At 41.9% G+C, this 17,659-nt stretch overlaps 2 protein-coding genes across 14 annotated transcripts in view; one reads left to right on the top strand and one right to left on the bottom strand.

Moving 5' to 3' along the window:
- PHC3 (polyhomeotic homolog 3) overlaps positions 1–320 on the bottom strand; it is a 35,462-nt gene extending 35,142 nt beyond the window's left edge. For 9 of the 11 annotated variants that reach the window (XR_012624332.1, XR_012624333.1, XR_012624334.1 and 6 more), the window contains exon 1: positions 241–320. The gene's annotated coding sequence lies outside the window, so the exon portion shown is untranslated. The remainder of the gene's footprint in view (positions 1–240) is intronic. The other 2 variants (XM_074834294.1, XM_074834295.1) reach the window with 1 other exon arrangement.
- Positions 321–3,208: 2,888 nt separating this feature from the next.
- PRKCI (protein kinase C iota) overlaps positions 3,209–17,659 on the top strand; it is a 30,522-nt gene continuing 16,071 nt past the window's right edge. Inside the window, exons 1-3 of one of the 3 annotated variants that reach the window (XM_074834283.1) lie at positions 3,209–3,866; positions 11,696–11,817; positions 16,492–16,581. In XM_074834283.1, the coding sequence (XP_074690384.1) occupies positions 3,751–3,866; positions 11,696–11,817; positions 16,492–16,581 (328 nt within the window). In that variant the 5' untranslated portion in view covers positions 3,209–3,750. Of the gene's footprint in view, positions 3,867–8,905; positions 8,980–11,695; positions 11,818–16,491; positions 16,582–17,659 lie in introns of those variants that run through there. The other 2 variants (XM_074834284.1, XM_074834285.1) reach the window with 2 other exon arrangements.

Raw genomic sequence — 17,659 nt, 5'->3', positions numbered from 1 at the left:
GCCCCGCTCCGGCCCAGCCCCGCCGCCGCCCCCCCCAGCAGCCCCGCAGGCGGCAGCCGCCGCCGGGGAGGGCGGAAAGGTGGGCGGGAGGGGAGGCACCCGCTCCCCGCCCGGGGCCGGCCCGCCGCCGGGGCGCTGTCAGGGCGCGGGTCCCCGCCTCCGCGCCCCGCCCCGCCGCGGCCTGGCCGGGGCCTGCCGCTACTGCTCCCCCTCCTCCGCGCGTCCCGCCGGGAGACTCGCCTCGGACAAGCCGCTCACTCCGCTTCCGCCATCTTCTCGCCTCCCTCAGGGGGAGGTGCCGCGCAGGCGCGCTGGGCGCGGCCGGCGCCGGGCACGTGATGACCCGCGCCGCCATGTTGCCGCCGGAGCGCGGCGTCGTCTGTGAGGTGCCGCGGTGGGGTCCGGGCTGTCGGTAGCCGGTCAGGGTGACCCCGCGGAGCCTCCCCAGCGGCGGTGGGATTCCGGTCAGGTTGTGAGTAGCTTCACCTTAACACAGGGAGAGTCGAGCTGGGGAGCAGCAGCCTGGCTGGGATGAGGGGCCTCGTCTCCCTCAGGGCCCGCAGTGGTGCCCGGCAGCAGGCACAGCTACTTTAACTTCCTGTGGGAGTGGCAGAGGTCAGCTGTATGTTGATAGGGCCTGTGGCAAAGCTGTACTTCTTTCATGTTTTAGCTACAGTAGAAAAATGAAGGATGTGATATGTGGTGTTTTGAGAATGCTGTTGGCAGGTTAAGGTCAAGGAATTACCTGCTTGTAGTGCTTTTGCACATTGGCTGCTCAGGGACTTCAGCAGCTCTGACCAGGACACTTTTAGCTTCTCTGAGGAATATGAAGCAGAAGAGTCTTTTAGCCATGTTAACTTAGCTCTCAGTTCCTTCCTACAAAATTTTGGCTCTGAGCCTTTCCCTGCTATGGGGAAGCCCACCTCTCCTTCTAAATAAACTATAATTGATCAGAGTTTAATTATGTCAATAGTTCCTGTTTGAAATTAGCAGCTGCTGTGTATTACCTGGAATAAATGAGCCAAGCATAACCTCCATAAAGTCAGGTAACCATTATACCACATAGACCTAATTCAGATCTTAGGTGGAACATCTTGATAAACTCAACACCTTGCCCTCTCTATGAAATTACTTCTTGTGATGAAGAAATATTTTCTCTATCTTAGAATTATGTAACATTATTACAAAGCCTCCAGGTGTACTAGTATTTTCCAATCTTGCTTGTATTTGCAATGATACAGAAAGAAAGCAGCTCAGTGCAGTGAGTTACAAAGAAAACTATGTTGGACAGGAGTGCTGGTTCATGACACTTTAAATATCTGATAGAGAACCAGTTGTGTGAATGAAAATGTAGTTGGTTAAAATTTTTATAAAAGAGCAACAGGAACAAATAGTAAAATGTAGCTCAGCAGTACTTCTTTCTGCAATTAGGTTGCTGTTTCCTTGCATAACACAGTTTGACCAACTGATAATTGGGACATGAAGGGGAAAAAAAAAATTGCCAGATGTCTAGCAGCTAGTTGGGATAGGCAAGTACTTTGCAAAGAAAAGAATCTTGACAAGTGCCTTGCAAAACAAATACCTTCCAAGGTGTTATAGATAAACTTGAAGGGTGAAACAGTCACACTGACCACGGGTGGACTGCCTGTGACAAGTAGTGACAATTTACCAGGTCTAGTGAGGATGCCTGGTTTCTATAAAATATGACACGATTCAGTGCGAGAAAATAGGAATTTTCATAGGTTAAAAAAGAAGGAGGTGTAGGGAGAATGAAGACTCATGCTTGGAGATCCAGTAGGAAATAGAAAACATGCCGGAAGTCCTGGTGCAACATACAGGTGAGTTAAGATACAGCAAGGTACTTCCAGATGTACAGAAAGCTGGGTGGAACAAATAACTTTCTTCTGAGGAAAAAGAAAACAACCACTGCAGGAAGGTCAGGTAGCATGAAAAAAAATCTGTGCTTTTTAACCACACCTAAAGTAAACAGCAAATAAAGCCTTATCACCAATATGAGAAAGAGCAAGGTGTATTGATTGGAAAGTACCAATCTCCTGTAGCAGCCTGTAACTGAACAGAAAAATCTGAACTCCACGCTGCTCTAATACAAACATCCAGGTGTGATGCTGAGTGGAGCGTAGAGAGGGGCAGTGGGAAAAAGGAATTTTTTGCTATAAAAAAAACCCCAAAGGTTCCCTGTTTCTTAGGATTGCCGGAAACATCTATTCAGGAAGCATTGGGCAATATAAATGTGTTATCGGGGAGTTCTTAATCTATTTTTTAAATAGGCAAAGCTGGAAAGAAAAACTACTTGCAGTGATAAGGTGGCTTATGATTACCAGTTTTAATAAAATGCCTTTAGTTAACCATCTCTCTTCACCTTCCTTTAGTTAAAAAGAATCCTTCCTGTTTCTTTCTTAAAAAATATCTTGGCCATTTGATAGATGGCAAAGCTTCATCTGAACTGAACACACTGTCTTGCAGGCAGTGCACACTGCATAGATTCTTTAGAATTCTGACAGAAAATATTTTAAGTCAACAGTCGTTGCCAGAAATGCATCGCCACTGCTTCCGAACAGCTCCGGTTGGCCGTCGGCTCCGCGCTGGCTGCTGAAGGGCAGCGTGCTGCTTTGCAATGTTTTTGTGTTAAAATCCTCATTTTTCTTCGGCAGCTCTCAGGCTAGGTTGGAAGTGACAAAACTAGCGGAGGAGCGTGAAACAGGTTGCGCAGGAGCACAGCTGGATGTGTCCAAGGCTCTTTTCTAGTGGCGCTGGGCTTGGTTCTGCGGAACAGCCCCGCTGGAGCCTGGTCCACAGGCTGCTGCTCTCCGCAGAGCCCCTCTGCGGGCGTTTCCGGCTCTTTAACCCTCCGAAGAAGGACAAGCCTATTTGTACCTAAATAAAATGACGAGTTTTCCCCCTTCGGGCCCTTTCCTTAGCGCGGCTCCGGCTGTGGTGAAGCCCCTGCAGAGCGTGCCGCTGCGCAAAGAGACCAGGCGCCTGGAACTCAAAGGAGGCGTTTCGGAGGGCCCGGCCCGTCCCCCGCCGCCCCCCGGTACGCGCGGCCCCACCGAGCTACCCCCGACCACCCCCCCGGCGCCGGGCTGCGGCTCCCGCTCCCCCGCCGGGCCGGCGCCAGGGCCGCGCTGCCGCCCAGCAGTCCCAGCATGCCTCGCGGCGGGCCGTACCAAGTGGCGGGGGGGAGGCGGGGCGCTCGCCCGCTCCGGGCGCGGGGAAAGGAGCGGAGGGGTCCTCGGGGGCTTCTGGCCCGCCTGAGCGGGAGCGACCCCGCCGCGAGGGATCCCGGCCGCCTCTGCCTCCCCCCTTCCGCCTCGGCGTGGGGCACTCCGCTCCACAGGTGTGCGCTGGAGTCCCGCGGGGAAGAGCCCACGTAGCGTGCGAAGAGGGACACACACACACACACACACACACAACACACGAGGCGTGGCGGCCGCCTTCCCCGCGGCTCCCGCGGCGGCTCCTCCTTCCTGCTGGGGCACGGCCCGTGCTGCCGTCCCGCACGGCTCCGCGCTCTCCTGTTCCCCCTTCCCCGTGCTTCCCCCCCTCACGCCCCCGTGGTCCCACCCGCCCCGGGCTGGCGCCGTGAGGAGGGGGCGGAGCCGCCGCGCGCTCGAGGGACGGCGGCGCCGCGCGCCAGAGGCGGCGGGGAGTGGCGGAGGTCGCGCAGCTGCCGCCTCCTCCCGCTCCCCCAGCCCTCCCCTCGCCCCGCAGAGAGGAGGAGGCGGGGGGATGCCGACGCAGCGGGACAGCAGCGGCAACAGCACCATGTCGGCTCCGGGCGGCGGAGGGGGCGGCCTCGGCGGGGACAGCGCCCACCAGGTCCGGGTGAAAGCCTACTACAAGGGGTGAGTGAGGGCGCGGAGCCCCGGGGGGCGGCGGGGACGGGAGGTGGGGCCCAGGCAGGCGGGGAAGCTTTGGCCAGCGCCCGGGGAGGAGCGGAGCGGAGCGGCGCGGCCGGGCCCGGCCCGGTGGAGGGGGGTGGTGGGGCCGACGCTTCCCGGCCCTGCCCGGTACCTCGGAAGCGGCGGGTGACCGGGCGCGGGTCTGAGGGAGGCTGCTCCGGAGGCTGGGCGGAGCGGCGGGGCTGGGGTGTGTGGGGCGCTCGGATCGGCCCCCCTCTAGTGCCGGGAGGACAGCCCCGGCTCCCGCCGGCGGCGGAGGGCGAGTACGGCTGGCTGGCTCGTCAGGGCTTCTGCCCGCAGGTTTCTGTCAGTGGTGGTTCTTACAGCGCGGGGTCGTAAATACCAGATTTTCGGTGCATTCGCTGCGTCGTTAACGTTCAAGTCCTGATTGTAGGGGAGAAGAAAAAGAGGGGGGAAAAAAACCCCACAACATCTCCACGACTGAACAACCGCGTTAAAATGTCTTTCGAGTGCTGCTCTGAACTGGGGAGAAGTGTTGAGGGGAGCCTCTCCCGGGTGTGGGGTTCAGTGAGCAGCCGGTGGCCGGGACGGGGAGCGGGGCATTACTGGTAAACAGCGATGAACCTGAGGGGCGTCCCCTGCCCTGCTCACCCTGCGCCCCACGCTCCCCGAGGCTCTGGTTGTTTGCCCGCTCTCAGTAGTAAGTGCATATTCCTTCATAAAATACCTTTAGTTAACCACCCCCCTTCGCCTCCCTCTAGTTAAGAAGCATCCTTCCTGTTTATTCCTTTAAAAATATCTTGGCCATTTGATATATGTCTTTCTTGGGGGACACATGTCAAAATGCATACTTAAAAAGAAGATATTGTTCAGGGTCCAGCTTCGGTCCTGATCTCTGCGTGTTAAGTGATATTCAGGTCTAAAGGAAGAGGATGTTTGGATGAAAACCCGTTTCATCAGTTTTCAGGCTGTTTCCCAGGGACTGAGTGACTTCCGAGGGAGTCTGTGAATGGTAACTAAGATGCATCTACTGTCAGTTACACTTCTGCTGTAAAAAAAAAAAAAAAGATATGCTAGAGGTCTGCACAATGAAAATCTGCGTTTTGCTGGTCTAATTCAATGGCTCTCCAACAATAACATGAAAGACAGAAGTAGTGTTCTGCTTTGGGTTCACAACTCCCTATTAAATAGTAACAGGACCTGACTTTAAAAGTTTGAGTGCAAGGGTTGACAATGGTTCATTGGGCCATTAAGTTTGATAGGAGGTGATCTAAGCAGAAAAAAATGTAGGTTGTGTTTTTGGATTAAGAGTTGAACACATGATGCTTTCGACAGCTTCCTTCCAGTTATCTGTGTTAAGTACAAGAAAATATTTATTACATTTACAGTATTTACTATCTGGTATCTCTGTAATTTTAAGGAGAGGTATAGAAACCATGCTGAGCATTTGGTATTTGCTACCGTGTTTGATTGCTGGACTGTGCTTTAGAGCTTTTCTTGACAAAAGTCTACAGGAGTACTATAGAGACTGACACAATCTGTGGCTTTAAAGGATGTGTGAAACACTGTCAAAATAATAGTATGTGAAATTCTAAACTCTTTGTTTTACAGCCCCTTTAATCCACCATTTCTTAAGGATATGGAGATGCCCCTGGCTATCAGCTGGCAGAAGTGTTAGTTTGGTCAGGCAGTGAATTAAAGTGAGAACTGTTCTGGGTTAAAACCATTTCTTTTTCTTCTGCTGGGTCAGTTTTAATCTTGATCATTTCCACATGCAATCACATGAATTCTTGCTTTAGCACAGGGAGGCTGTGGTGCAAGAACAGAGAGAAAGCAGCTCAGGGTTGTGGGAGTAAGGAAGAAAACAGCTACATTGGACAGGAATGCTGGCTCATGACACTTGAAATATTAGGTAATAATTTCACAGACACTGGAATGTTTCTTTTGAGTCTCATGTATTGACTTTTTATCTGTTAATGCATTTATTGGTTTACTTTTAATAATGACACTGAGTCATATAGGGTGTTGGTTAACCATTGTGAATACCAACAAACAAGCTGAATGCCTTAGTCATTATTTGTTTTGAGATCTAAACAAATTATTCTCTCAACTTTCTTACAACAGAAGGTCTCCTCCTCAGACGAGCACTGTCAAAAAGTGGGTATCAAAGCAAAAAACTTTACCTTCATCTACACTGAAATGACTTGGAGACTGAGGATCTAAATGCTGATATCAAAGGCAGCATTTTCCCCTTTGTCCAGTAAACTGTCTCAAGATCAGAGCTGGATAGAGGATTTAGTGGGAAATAGTGTTAATCAGGAAATGTTAATCTCTTGATTATTTTTTTTTTTTAATGGAAGCATTTAAGTGGGTTGTAGAAGTTATTGTTAAAGTCTTGCTAGGAAGGTCTTTTCAACTTCCAGAAGGAGTTTCTGGTTAAAGAAAAAAAACCAAAAACCAGCAACTCCAAAGCACAAATTTGTTCTTGAAAGGGTTGAGAATCCAATAGTCAGGATACTCACCTGGGGCTCGAGATGCTGCACTTGCCGAGCCGAACCTGAATCCCCAAAACATCGCTTAGTCTGGCCCAGAGCCTAATTGCTTTTCTCAGCCAAGACAAAGACTTTCATGAAGAACTCTTTGAAGAGTCTTTGTTTCACTCAGCCGTGCAGTGGTAATTCTTTATCCTAAATTCATGAAATATGTAAAACCAGGAAGGAAAATTTTCCTAAAATGAACAGAGATCATGAGAATAATGGGATGGGAATTCCTGGAGACTTGGGAATTGTGCATTAGGTTGAGTTTATCCAGGTTATTTCCTTCTCTCATCTAAGCCACACTTATCTTTCTTATAGGGCTGGTTGTTCAAAATGATGAGAATAGTCTTATCTATTTTAAGGAGTTACTGTAATCTGTGCAGTGTATTTAATGAGGTTCCTGAGTGAGATTTTAGGAATTCACTCTATTGCACCAAATGTTCACATACTTTTTTTGTTGATACAGTAACAAAGTGTAGCAGCTTCAAATGTGTGTCACTGAAGAGCATCTGTAATTACAGCCATTTCAGCTTTCTGAATTCAAAGTTTACCTTTTGTCTTATCTCATTTGTTGTAGGTGCTTTATGTCAGTTCAGTACAAGAAGCTGTTATATCATTAATATGTACAGGGAGGATTGCGTTGTAGCAGTAGAGAGCAGGTAGCACTGCTTGCGTTCTAGGAATCCTGTAGAATTAATGTTGTTTTTAAAAAAAAAACAGCCAAAACCAACCAAACAACAAACTTGAAGAACCATTTTTCTGTCATGATTAGAACTGCTAGCTTGTGTTCTTTCAGTGCCTGACAGATTTTGCGTGGTTTTAACTGCATAGGCTGTCATGTAGGTTAGACTTTTAATATACTTAATGGCGTAGGTTACCAGTGCTTTGCCCACCTTCAGTTTGATTTGGTTCAAATGAAGAATATTCCTCACAGTCCTATCATGATACATTTTTGCTTCTTTTCTTAATTTTAATATGCTTACATGAGTGGGAAAAGTGGGGAAAAAAAAAGTAGTCCAATTTTAGTTGTACGATCAAAATGTATCTCCATAAATATTTCCTGGAAATTATTTTCTTAAGAATTTTTGAGTCCTTGAATCCTTTCTTTGTATTCTTTGTCTTGAGCACTTCCTGAAGAATTCACAGCTCAGTGTCTTTCATTGTTTGTTGAGGATCAACTTCTGCATAGGAGAGTGTTCAGTTTAAGAAAGCTTTGATCTAGGCCTATGAACACATTTTCACCCCTTCTTGCTGTTTCAACATTGATTTAATTTTCTGGTGATACATATTTTTCAGAAAAACAGATTGTGAGAGCAATTGAGACCTCAGACTTCCACTGGGGAAACAGGTGCTTTAAATTGTTCTGAACGGCAGTGCCTGCACCTCATGGTACTGAAACAGCAGAATTCTCCAGGAGTCTTGTGTGGACTAATTTCAGTGAGCTATAATTGAGCTTTATCCAAAGCCTTAATGACTGACCCAGGTGTATGATAAATGTGTGCTTATGTATCTGTATCCACGTATGTAATATATGATAGCTATAATAGGCTGCAGGTGGAAAAATCTAAAGCAGTAGTCTTTGTTCTTACAGTGGATTGTTTTCTCACAGAAGTTTAAGCTCAGAAGTGAAAAATGAGATACGGATATTGAATTGCATTTAACTGTTGGCATTGGGGGTGTTTTTTTGTGTTGGTTGGTTGTGGGTGTTTTGGATTTTTTTTTTTTGTTAAAGGATGCTATGACTGTTGGATGATCTGTAAAAGAAGAGACATGAGAAGCTGTTTGATCTCAGGAAAGGTGGGGAAGATAGTGATAAGATTCATGGTCTTCTAGAGATATTTAAAATCTGTTCTTTAGTGGTTTTGTTTAGATTTGTCATTTGCATTTTCTCAGGTTTCCTATGGTTTATCTTTTACCAATTCCTACATTTGCATGGTATTGATTCAGGCAGGCCTTTTATTAATATTTATGGAATATATAAATGACAACATTTTAACTGAATAATTCAGGACAAGTACTGTCTTGTTTATTTGCATGTTTCCTACTCACAGGTCCCTGATTAAGACCTATTATAGTAGTACTAAAACAAATTCTAAAAACCCTGGTGCTTCCATAGTAAGAGTTAATTGACAATCCAAATGTGGTGGTGCAAAGGGTGTGTGTGAATCAGATTTTCTTCCAATTCCCTGTGTGTGACATAAGGAGACAAATAAGGATATTATGCCTTAGAATAGCTTTATAACAAACATGCTTATTAAAAGCAGTGCATAAGCTTATCTTCATCAGGAGGAAAGGGCTATTGTCAAGAATTTTTTTCCCACATCTTAGTGAAAGAAAGTATTTTGTATTTTTTCATGCAAGGCGGCAGTCTATGGTCCACGTTAACTTTTCTTTGTTCTTTAACTTGGCCTACAAATTTTTCTTTCAAATGCCAAATGTTTTCTCAGTAGAGTTTAACTTTATGTCTTAGCTTGAGTGAATACAGCTTTTTCCTAATGAAGACATCATCAATGCGGTGTTGGGTGCAGGAAGTGTGGAAAACACCATAGAATGCAAAGGTATGATAACAGAACCGCTCTGGAAGTGAGACCTGTCTCAGTAGAAAATGTCAGTGTCATCAGTGTAGTTAAAATGGGAAAATAAAGCTTGTCAGAAGACCTGTAATGTTTCGGTTTGTGTTACATGAAGCTGGCTTCACATCTCTAGGAAAACCCTGCTGGATGTTGCTTGTGGAACCTTGTTCATACTTACATGCTTTTTAAAATATTGCTATTAACTAGGGTTCTCTGAAAGACTGATCAGTGTTTGTTATAACAGAGACGGTCAGATATTCCAAATGTATTTAATAACAGATACATGTCCTGTTGGAGGTATTAGAGTAGTAATTTAGAGAACTTGCTTAAATTCTAAAATAATTAAACTTTCCTTTTATTTGAAGGGCAACTACTTTGCTACTTAAAGGTAGTAACAAGTAGGAAGAGGTTTTTTTCAATTGGTACCAGCTTTAATTTATAGATACAGAGGGATTCCCTGACTGTTCAGTACATCTTAACGCTGTGACTTTTTCCGTTCGCTGTAGTGCAGATAAATCTATTTTAAGTGGACTCGAAATACCAAATTTGAAAACTTGCTGGACAGATTTTGCTAACTATTTTTTTTAAAATATTCAGTTTTTGTTAGAGCATCAGTGATTATAGTCTCATGAGATATTATGGTCTGTCACCTAACTCTTTTTACTTGTCTGACAGTAATAGCCATTTAGTCACCACTTCTTTTAACATACCCTCTACTGTAACTGACTAGTTCAATCACAAAATAAACAGCAGTAGTCAAAATACTTAACTCTGACTTCTCACTGCCCTTCAGAGCTGAACTTTTTGTCTAAGAAAATATTCCAAAGTGAATACATCTGCACTAAAATGTGAATAAATAAAGGGATGGTAAACTTCAGCACAAAATCGGTGAAGCTGCTAAGTAAGCAGTGCCTTATTTCCTTCCCTGAAAAACAGGAAATACAGGTTAAGGCTTTGCCTCCTAATACAGCCTCGTGGGTTTCTCTTTGGTTGATGCCTTCTGTCTGTAACAGCAATGCACTGTTAAATCTGCTTCAGTTTGTAGAGACAAACACTGGCATTAGGTTCACAGTTTGTGCGTTTAGAGAGAGGATGCAAAGGGAGACTTTTGTATCGGAGAGAACACAGTTTGCTTTGTGGGATGGGCACGATCCGGTGTTTCAAACAAAGCCCCATTTGCCCCAGAGTACTGTACTGTGTCTAAATACCAGGGTCCAAATATTGTTTTGTCTTGTGTTTTGTCTCGTGTGGAAAGAAGAGGAGCCAATTCCTCAACCACATAATGTGGCAGCTTTTTGACTGCTTTATTCAGATTACTGAAGGGGCGTCATTTCACTATTGTAACCATTTACTGGAGTCTTTCCCCTAACTAATGCCGATCATGCTCATAAATCCATAAGTAGGCAAGCTGCTGTTCTAGAGTGCTTAGAAATTGCTGCTTTATTTTATTCATGATGCTGAATTTAAAGGCGCCTCAGGCAAGCATGTTTATCATGTGTGTTCTCTGCCACTCCTGAAAGTGGTTCAGGTTCAGTGATCACATTATGCTATGTTAAGTCACCTTCTTGATACCACTCTGCCCTGGCACAAGGTGATTTAAAGACGTTTAACTTGCTGCATATGTACACTTCAGTCTGGTAGGTATGTTGATGTTAATTTTGACCAGATACAAATTTTGTCTGTTGCTTCAACTTTTCTTTCCCTCCACCAAATAGTGCTGGCAACTGGCACCAACTGAAACAAATCCCAACTGGCTGAAGTTTTTATGGGAACATTAGTTTCATAGCTCAAACATTGGGCTTATATGAGATGTTTGAAGAGTAGTGTTGTAAATAGCTCTTTTTAAATTTTTTTTTTTTTCCCCTCTCCATATTTCTCTGAACTGTATCTCTGAAATCCTTTGTTTAAAGGACTGCAACCTGTTCCCTTTTACAGCCCAGCAAATACCAAGACAATGGGTTGGCATTTTATGTTAACATATTTAAAACACTAGGTTAACTAAATCTTAACCTTAATTAAAACAGGAATCCCCATTCTGCATAACAGTAAAGCAGTAAATTTTAATTCTCCACAATCAAAATATTGTAAGAACATATGCATCTTCTCCAACTAAATTTTGATTGTGTAGATGTTATGATACATTAATGAAAAATATTACACAGTTTTCCTAGCAGATTAGGGGAGATATTCCAGATATTGAAAGTTCCTTTAAAAAGAGATCTGTGATGCTTCTCTTCAGTGACAGGGAAGGAGGACAGAGAGGCATATACTTAGAATTAAAATTCACTACTAATAACTACTAATGAGCAAGCAAAACCAGCAATATGTTAGTGTCCTTCAAAATCTTTGCAACATTTCATTCTTTGGTTTCCACTGGTATATATCTTATTTCTATATGTGCTTAGTATTCTGTTGCAACTCACTTCATAGTTATTTTGGGCATTTAAATCTTTTATTTTTCTTAAGCAAGTATCTGGAGGATTAAATGTCAAGTAGTTGGTAATAAAAATCACTTGGAGCCTGACTTTGCTGTAGGAAGGGAACTTATGTGCTAATGGTTTACTACTATTACTTTAATATTTCTTAGGGGGCTGCAGCAGGGATGAGTTTTATGTTAGTGGTATATGGAAGGCATTAGAGGTGATGATCAAAAGCTACATATTACAGTATAATTTCTCAAACTTATTTTTCTCTTGCTCAGGGACATCATGATAACATATTTTGAACCTTCCATCTCATTCGAGGGACTGTGCAGTGAAGTTCGAGATATGTGCTCCTTTGACAATGAACAGCTTTTCACCATGAAATGGATTGATGAAGAAGGTAAATCGATGCTTGGTTCTTGGTCTCATAATAAATATTTGATCAATATGTTCTTTAACTGTCTAGCTCTCCTTTCCCTTTCATCTTTTCCTTTCCCTCTGCCTTCATAAGATAAGCTTATCAAACATACTTCATAGGTATGTTTTTAGAAATAGTAAATATGACTAAAAAAAATGGTTATCCAGTGCCTTTGTAGGTATATCTTAATGGAAAAGTTGCTGTTTCAAATAACTTAGTGTGGAGAGCTCTTTTTTTACCAAATAAATAAAAACTGATTCATTATCAAAATATGAATTCAATGTTGCATTTATTAGGAAGGGAATGGAAAGTATTCCCTTATACTGCTGAAGAATCTCATGGTTCCCTTAAGTCTTAAATCTTTGAGAGTTAAAGTAACATTAAATGATACATATTACAGTACTTATCTACCATATCGATATAAGTTTATAGTTGAATTGTATGTGTAACCAAAACCATTATATTTTGAATGTTTGTATCAGCTGTTACTTTAGCAATCTGAATTCTGTTAACACATAACTATTAGTAAAACTTCTTCTATTAAAAGAGAAATTGCTTGTCCAAGTAGCTTTTGATCAAAGTGTAGTAGTAACAACCTTGGCTCATCTCTAGCACTTATGTTATCCATGTTAAAGTTTTCCTTGGATGAAAAAAGTTCAGTCTGTTCTCCCTTTTCCTTAACAGATGTAGTCCAGTTGAGCTGTATGTATACATTAGTAGTTTTTTGGAAAAGGTTATTTGTAGTTTCTGTTTTCTTTGTGGAATTGGTGTATTCTACACATAGGTTTTGAGCTACACCAAAGATAAGTCTGAATTATGAAATATCTGCTGAGTTATTTTAGCATGCTAAGTACTTGATGCAGTACATAAAAGGCCATAATGTGCAGTGATTTGTCGGCAGTGATTAGTATTTGTATGCAGTGATTAGCATAAATGATGCTTATAGAAGTGTTTCCTCCCCTTCTCACAGCTTTCCCATTCAAAATTGGGCAAGTGCCAGTTTATTCACAGTTTAAAGCTAAACATGGACCAAAGCTGATTTTTGGGAGTGCTGTATGGGACAGGTGTGTTTAGGGCTGTGGTTTTGGGAATCTGAGCAGGTTTTTGTTCTTTTTTTTTTCTTCCTCTCACCATTCACAAGTTATTTGCACCAGACAGACTCAGTAGAGTAAAACGAACAATGTTTATGACCAGACTTCTGTGCAGAGTTGCACGTTTACTTCATAGTAAGCTTGCTGTTTTGTTTTATTTTGAGGAGCATAATAGTCTTCTCACTGAAGAGGGAGAGTCAGTCATAGTAAGAAGTGCATATCTTTTTAATGAAATATTTGTAGAAATTTTTGTGCAGGTTCAGTGGTTTACTTGAAGGAACAGTTCTGTCTCAATTTCTGCTCTTTAGAGACAAGTTTTTAAAAAGAATGATGCAGTTTGACTTAATTTTCTTTTCATGTATTCACATAGGATTCAATTTTCCCAAGCAATCTGTTTGCTTTAATCATTGACTTCCAGTTTCATATAAGTAGTGAAAAAGTTAATCTGGTGATAAGGAGTGTGTTTAATAAAAAACCCCCCTGTCTCTGAGTAAATCTTGCATCTACAATGTGTGGCTTCTTGCCAAGACCCCAGACTCCTCTTTTCCTCTCTCCACCAATTTTTCGTGTTTTCAGTTGGTATTCTTTTCAGAACAATCATAATTTGTTTTCTTTGAGAATTCCTGTATCACATACTTTTCACTAAAACCATAGGTCACTCTTTAATAGTAGCGTGAGAAAATGTGTGTACAGTGGACTGATTTTTGTTATATTACTATCCATGCTTCTTGTAGTAAAAGACAGGATATGGTATCTAGGCCAGCCTTTCACTACTTACTGAATTGCTTGATCAGATGTGTCACTAAACTGGATTTATTTACTCACTGAAATTTTTATTTGTCATTTACTAAATGTCTTTTTAGCCTTTGCAAGATGTGAAGTGTCTTGTATAATCACTTCCGTTTCACAGAGTAGTGGCACACAAAGGCAGACCTAATTTAGTTGAGTGGAATCACTTTAAAAAAATGGTTGATTCCACTGGAAAATAGAATTAACATGATTTTAGACAATTTTCTATTTTATCTGTATGTGGTCAGTTCCTCTTACCTCTGTCTTGTGAAATGTACTTACTATGGGATGAAATGTGTTTGTGTTCAGTCTGTTTCTTGCTATGTAATTCAAAAGCATTTCCTTGACACTATCTCAGCTTTCTTTAGATGGCTGCAAAATTCTTACTAGTCTGATCTTGTGGAAAGAGCTCATCTGTTTTATATACCTAGTCACCACTGAAAACCCTTAATGGATTAAGACTTCTGCTATCCCCTTTAGATTTTGAAATGAAATTGTGAATCTGAGGGCAGTGTTGGAAAGGATCAGTTCTGTGCTATTGCCATTGTCAGCTAAATTGTGATCACCAGTAACAAACTAATGTGCAAGTCAGATTTAATTCTGCAGCTTCCTACTGATGTCTATAAACCATCTGATCCTACTTTGACGAATGGTGTATGTTCTTGAGCCTCCTTTTCTTCTGCCAAAGAGAAACACAAAACTGTTTGCACAGGTGTCAGAAACAAATGAAGAAAAACTGGTTTGTTGATTGTCATAGTGAGTCTGAATAAATGTAGTTGTTCCTTCTTCTCCTGCCATGCTCTGTACTGTGTGAGCTTGTGCAGTGAGTTGGCAGTGTGATGTCCAGATAGGTGATACGGTGAAAAATAACTACAGCTGGCTTCAAATAGTAGTTTTGAGGATTATGACATGCAGAAAAGAATAAAGACAGAATGTTGCAAATGGACAGTTTACATTTATTACTAATATTTTAGCAATAGAAAATAATGGATACATTAGAAACAAAACAAATTAACTGGGAAAACTTTTGCAGGGTGAGTTTTAAATATCCCCCTGCCTGCTAGGTGTGTGGTTCTAATGAAAAGCAACACCTGTATTAATTTCGATATCTTGTAGTACAAAACAAAAAGCAAATAGTTAATAGACTGTTGCTAGTTCACTTTCAAACCATAGTATTGACTGAAGACTCAAAGCAGTAAAACTTCAGATTTGATCCAGTTCAGCTGAGACGGAAATTGTTCTGCCTTCTTCAATTCAGTTACCCACAACCAGTTGACCACTTAAGGGTGTGGGAAGTTGTATTTCTGTTAAAAATTGGAAATGGTATATGACAGTAGACTTGCTGCATGGGGTTTTGACTAGAAAGAAGCTTGTTCTGCTCACGTGCTGGAGTGCGAGCAGGCAGAGATAAATCCTGTGTTCTTGCACAGGACATCTTATATAGGTGGAGGGGGAAAAAAAGTAAGTTGAACTAATAACCAGACATATTTTCTTTCTTTGGGGTGGTGATGATTCAGATTCAGCATTGCTTTGAAAATGTTTCAGTTGTAGTATTATTTTGAACAAGGTTTTGTCTTTTGGGGAGATAATTTTTTTATAATGTTACTAATCTGCATTGGACACCGAAGAAAATGTTTTGTTACATGGCTGTTCTTTTCAGTCCTTATAGCAGTTTCGAAACACTAACAGACACAGGAGATCAGTTAAAATATCATGAAGTCTTCAGATGAATTTTGAGAAACAGGTAAAGTTCAGGCTGTGTGTCTGACAGAGTATGAACCAAGTCTAGAATTTAAGGTCCTTCTCGCTCCTGATCCTGAATACAGCAGATCTTTAGCTTGATCTCCTTTGTTCCCCCTCACATCCCACTGTCCCTAGGTTTTAAACCTACCTATGTGCCAAAATTGCCCTGATATATTTAAGTGTTGTTTAATGATTCTGAAATACCTTTGTGGATACAGGTTAGTTCTTTAGAAACATGAAGTAGATATCTACAAAGAGACCTTAGTCAGTCCTAAACTGTTACTTCTGAAACACAGATATGTTAAAGCAATCCAATGCAGTCTTGTCAGAGAAACTTTTATCATACAAGCATTTGGCATGTATTTTAATCTGTTCCATCTCAGATAGTCAACAAAAGTTGCAACTGTTTTATGAAAAATAAAAAAAACCCACCAAACAACCCACACTTTTTTTTTTTCCTGCCTTGGTGCCCTTTCTTTAAGGGATTTTGCTTCAAATAGTCCTGAGAGTGTGAAACTAGTAGTTAAAAATCAGAAAAACGGGGTGTTTTCACTTAGGTTACATGATTTGTCCAATGTCTTGATTGAGGTTTGAGGAAAGACTAGAGGTCTAACCTGGTTAAAGTTTTGGCAGTGTTGAAGCAGCTGTGAATATAGAATTGACTCAGTTCTAATTAAAAATCCATGAAACAAAATGGAATCTTAGAAGGATTTTAGGTGCAGGAAGATAACCTGCACCTCCTGTACTGAAATGATGTGTAACCATGCTTGTAGCAGACCAGACCAATGATGTTTTGTGATTATGATCTGCTTGCCTCTTGGGAATAGCTCATATTTTTATTTTCCCTGAAAGCATTCAATATGACTATATTTTCAGATGTACTCTCTGAACAGTGTTAAAAATAAATACTACCACACGACACTATTGTTCTGGTTTGCTACAGTAATTATCTTAGAACCGACTGTGAGGGAACTGTTGAATGGCACAGAACTAATTGGATTGTGTTTTGGATTGTTCTCTTTTCTTTCTACAGGAGATCCATGTACAGTTTCTTCTCAGCTGGAGTTAGAAGAGGCCTTTCGGTTGTACGAACTAAACAAGGATTCAGAGCTTCTAATTCATGGTACGGTGAAATTTACTGTATTCTCACATTTGTACCTGTGAAGTGGAATTTTTACCTTGTGTTATCTGTCTCTTCTGCACTGTTCCAGCCTCCTCAGTTAAAGCCTGTTGTAGCATTCTGTCAAGAGGATGCTGAAGACCATGCACCGTGCTTTTTAGCTGTCAGCACTTTGTCAGTGTTCTTTATTAAATTAAGGGAGGAAAAAATACTTTGCTGTTAGTTTATTGATGAAAGACAGCCCCTGTCTCTTTCATTCATTCATCCCAAGTGTCTTCCTGTGCTTGCTGGCAATGAGTGATAGAAGATACATAGTACAGTGTCTTACACTTTGATAAGTGCTTTAGAGCAGCATCTATATTGGGGGAATAAAAGCTGATGAGCTCCATTTGTGATGCCAGATTAGTCAAAAGTGTGACTTTTCTGAAATTAAGTACTTTAGACCGGTTTTGAGCCTAATAATATCGTGCCCTTGTTTGATATGTAATTGTTCAATTTTTATTTTTCAGGGTTATATGCCCATTTTGGTAGCCTCTGCAGTATATTTTTCTTACTGTTTGTAACTTTTTACAAGTAGAAGATAGATTTCAGTTTAACAGAGATTCTAGCAGAAAAGCAGGGGATCTCTGTAACGAATGTTACTGGGTGTGTTATATGGTCCTTCTGTAAAAGGATGCAAAAAATCTAATTCACCATCAGCTCATTGGGAAGGAAGAGACAGCTTTTCAGTTAAAAAGTGTAAGCATGTGATCTGTTTCCATATATAATATGTATATATATCTGTTTCTGTATATATGTTTCAGTATGCTGTTTGATCTACCCTTTCTCCATTTAGTTTTGTGTTTGATAAAATTCTGATTAAACCAGTGCCAGGGCTCTCTCCCCACTTATACTTCTTCTCGTTGACAGTTACTGAAGCTAAATAAACTGGAAAAAATGGCTACTGTAGACAAGATCATATGTAGCTGTTAGGACACCATAATACCGTACATTTATATTAAAGATTTCCAAATTTTGACTGTGATTGGTCACATGAGAAACCAGAATCATTACTTTTTTCTAGTTACTTTCTTTAGGAAAT

This window comes from Strix aluco, chromosome 9, assembly GCF_031877795.1.
Source record: "Strix aluco isolate bStrAlu1 chromosome 9, bStrAlu1.hap1, whole genome shotgun sequence".
Lineage (NCBI taxonomy): Eukaryota > Metazoa > Chordata > Aves > Strigiformes > Strigidae > Strix > Strix aluco.
This window is presented reverse-complemented; position numbering and strand designations above follow the sequence as displayed.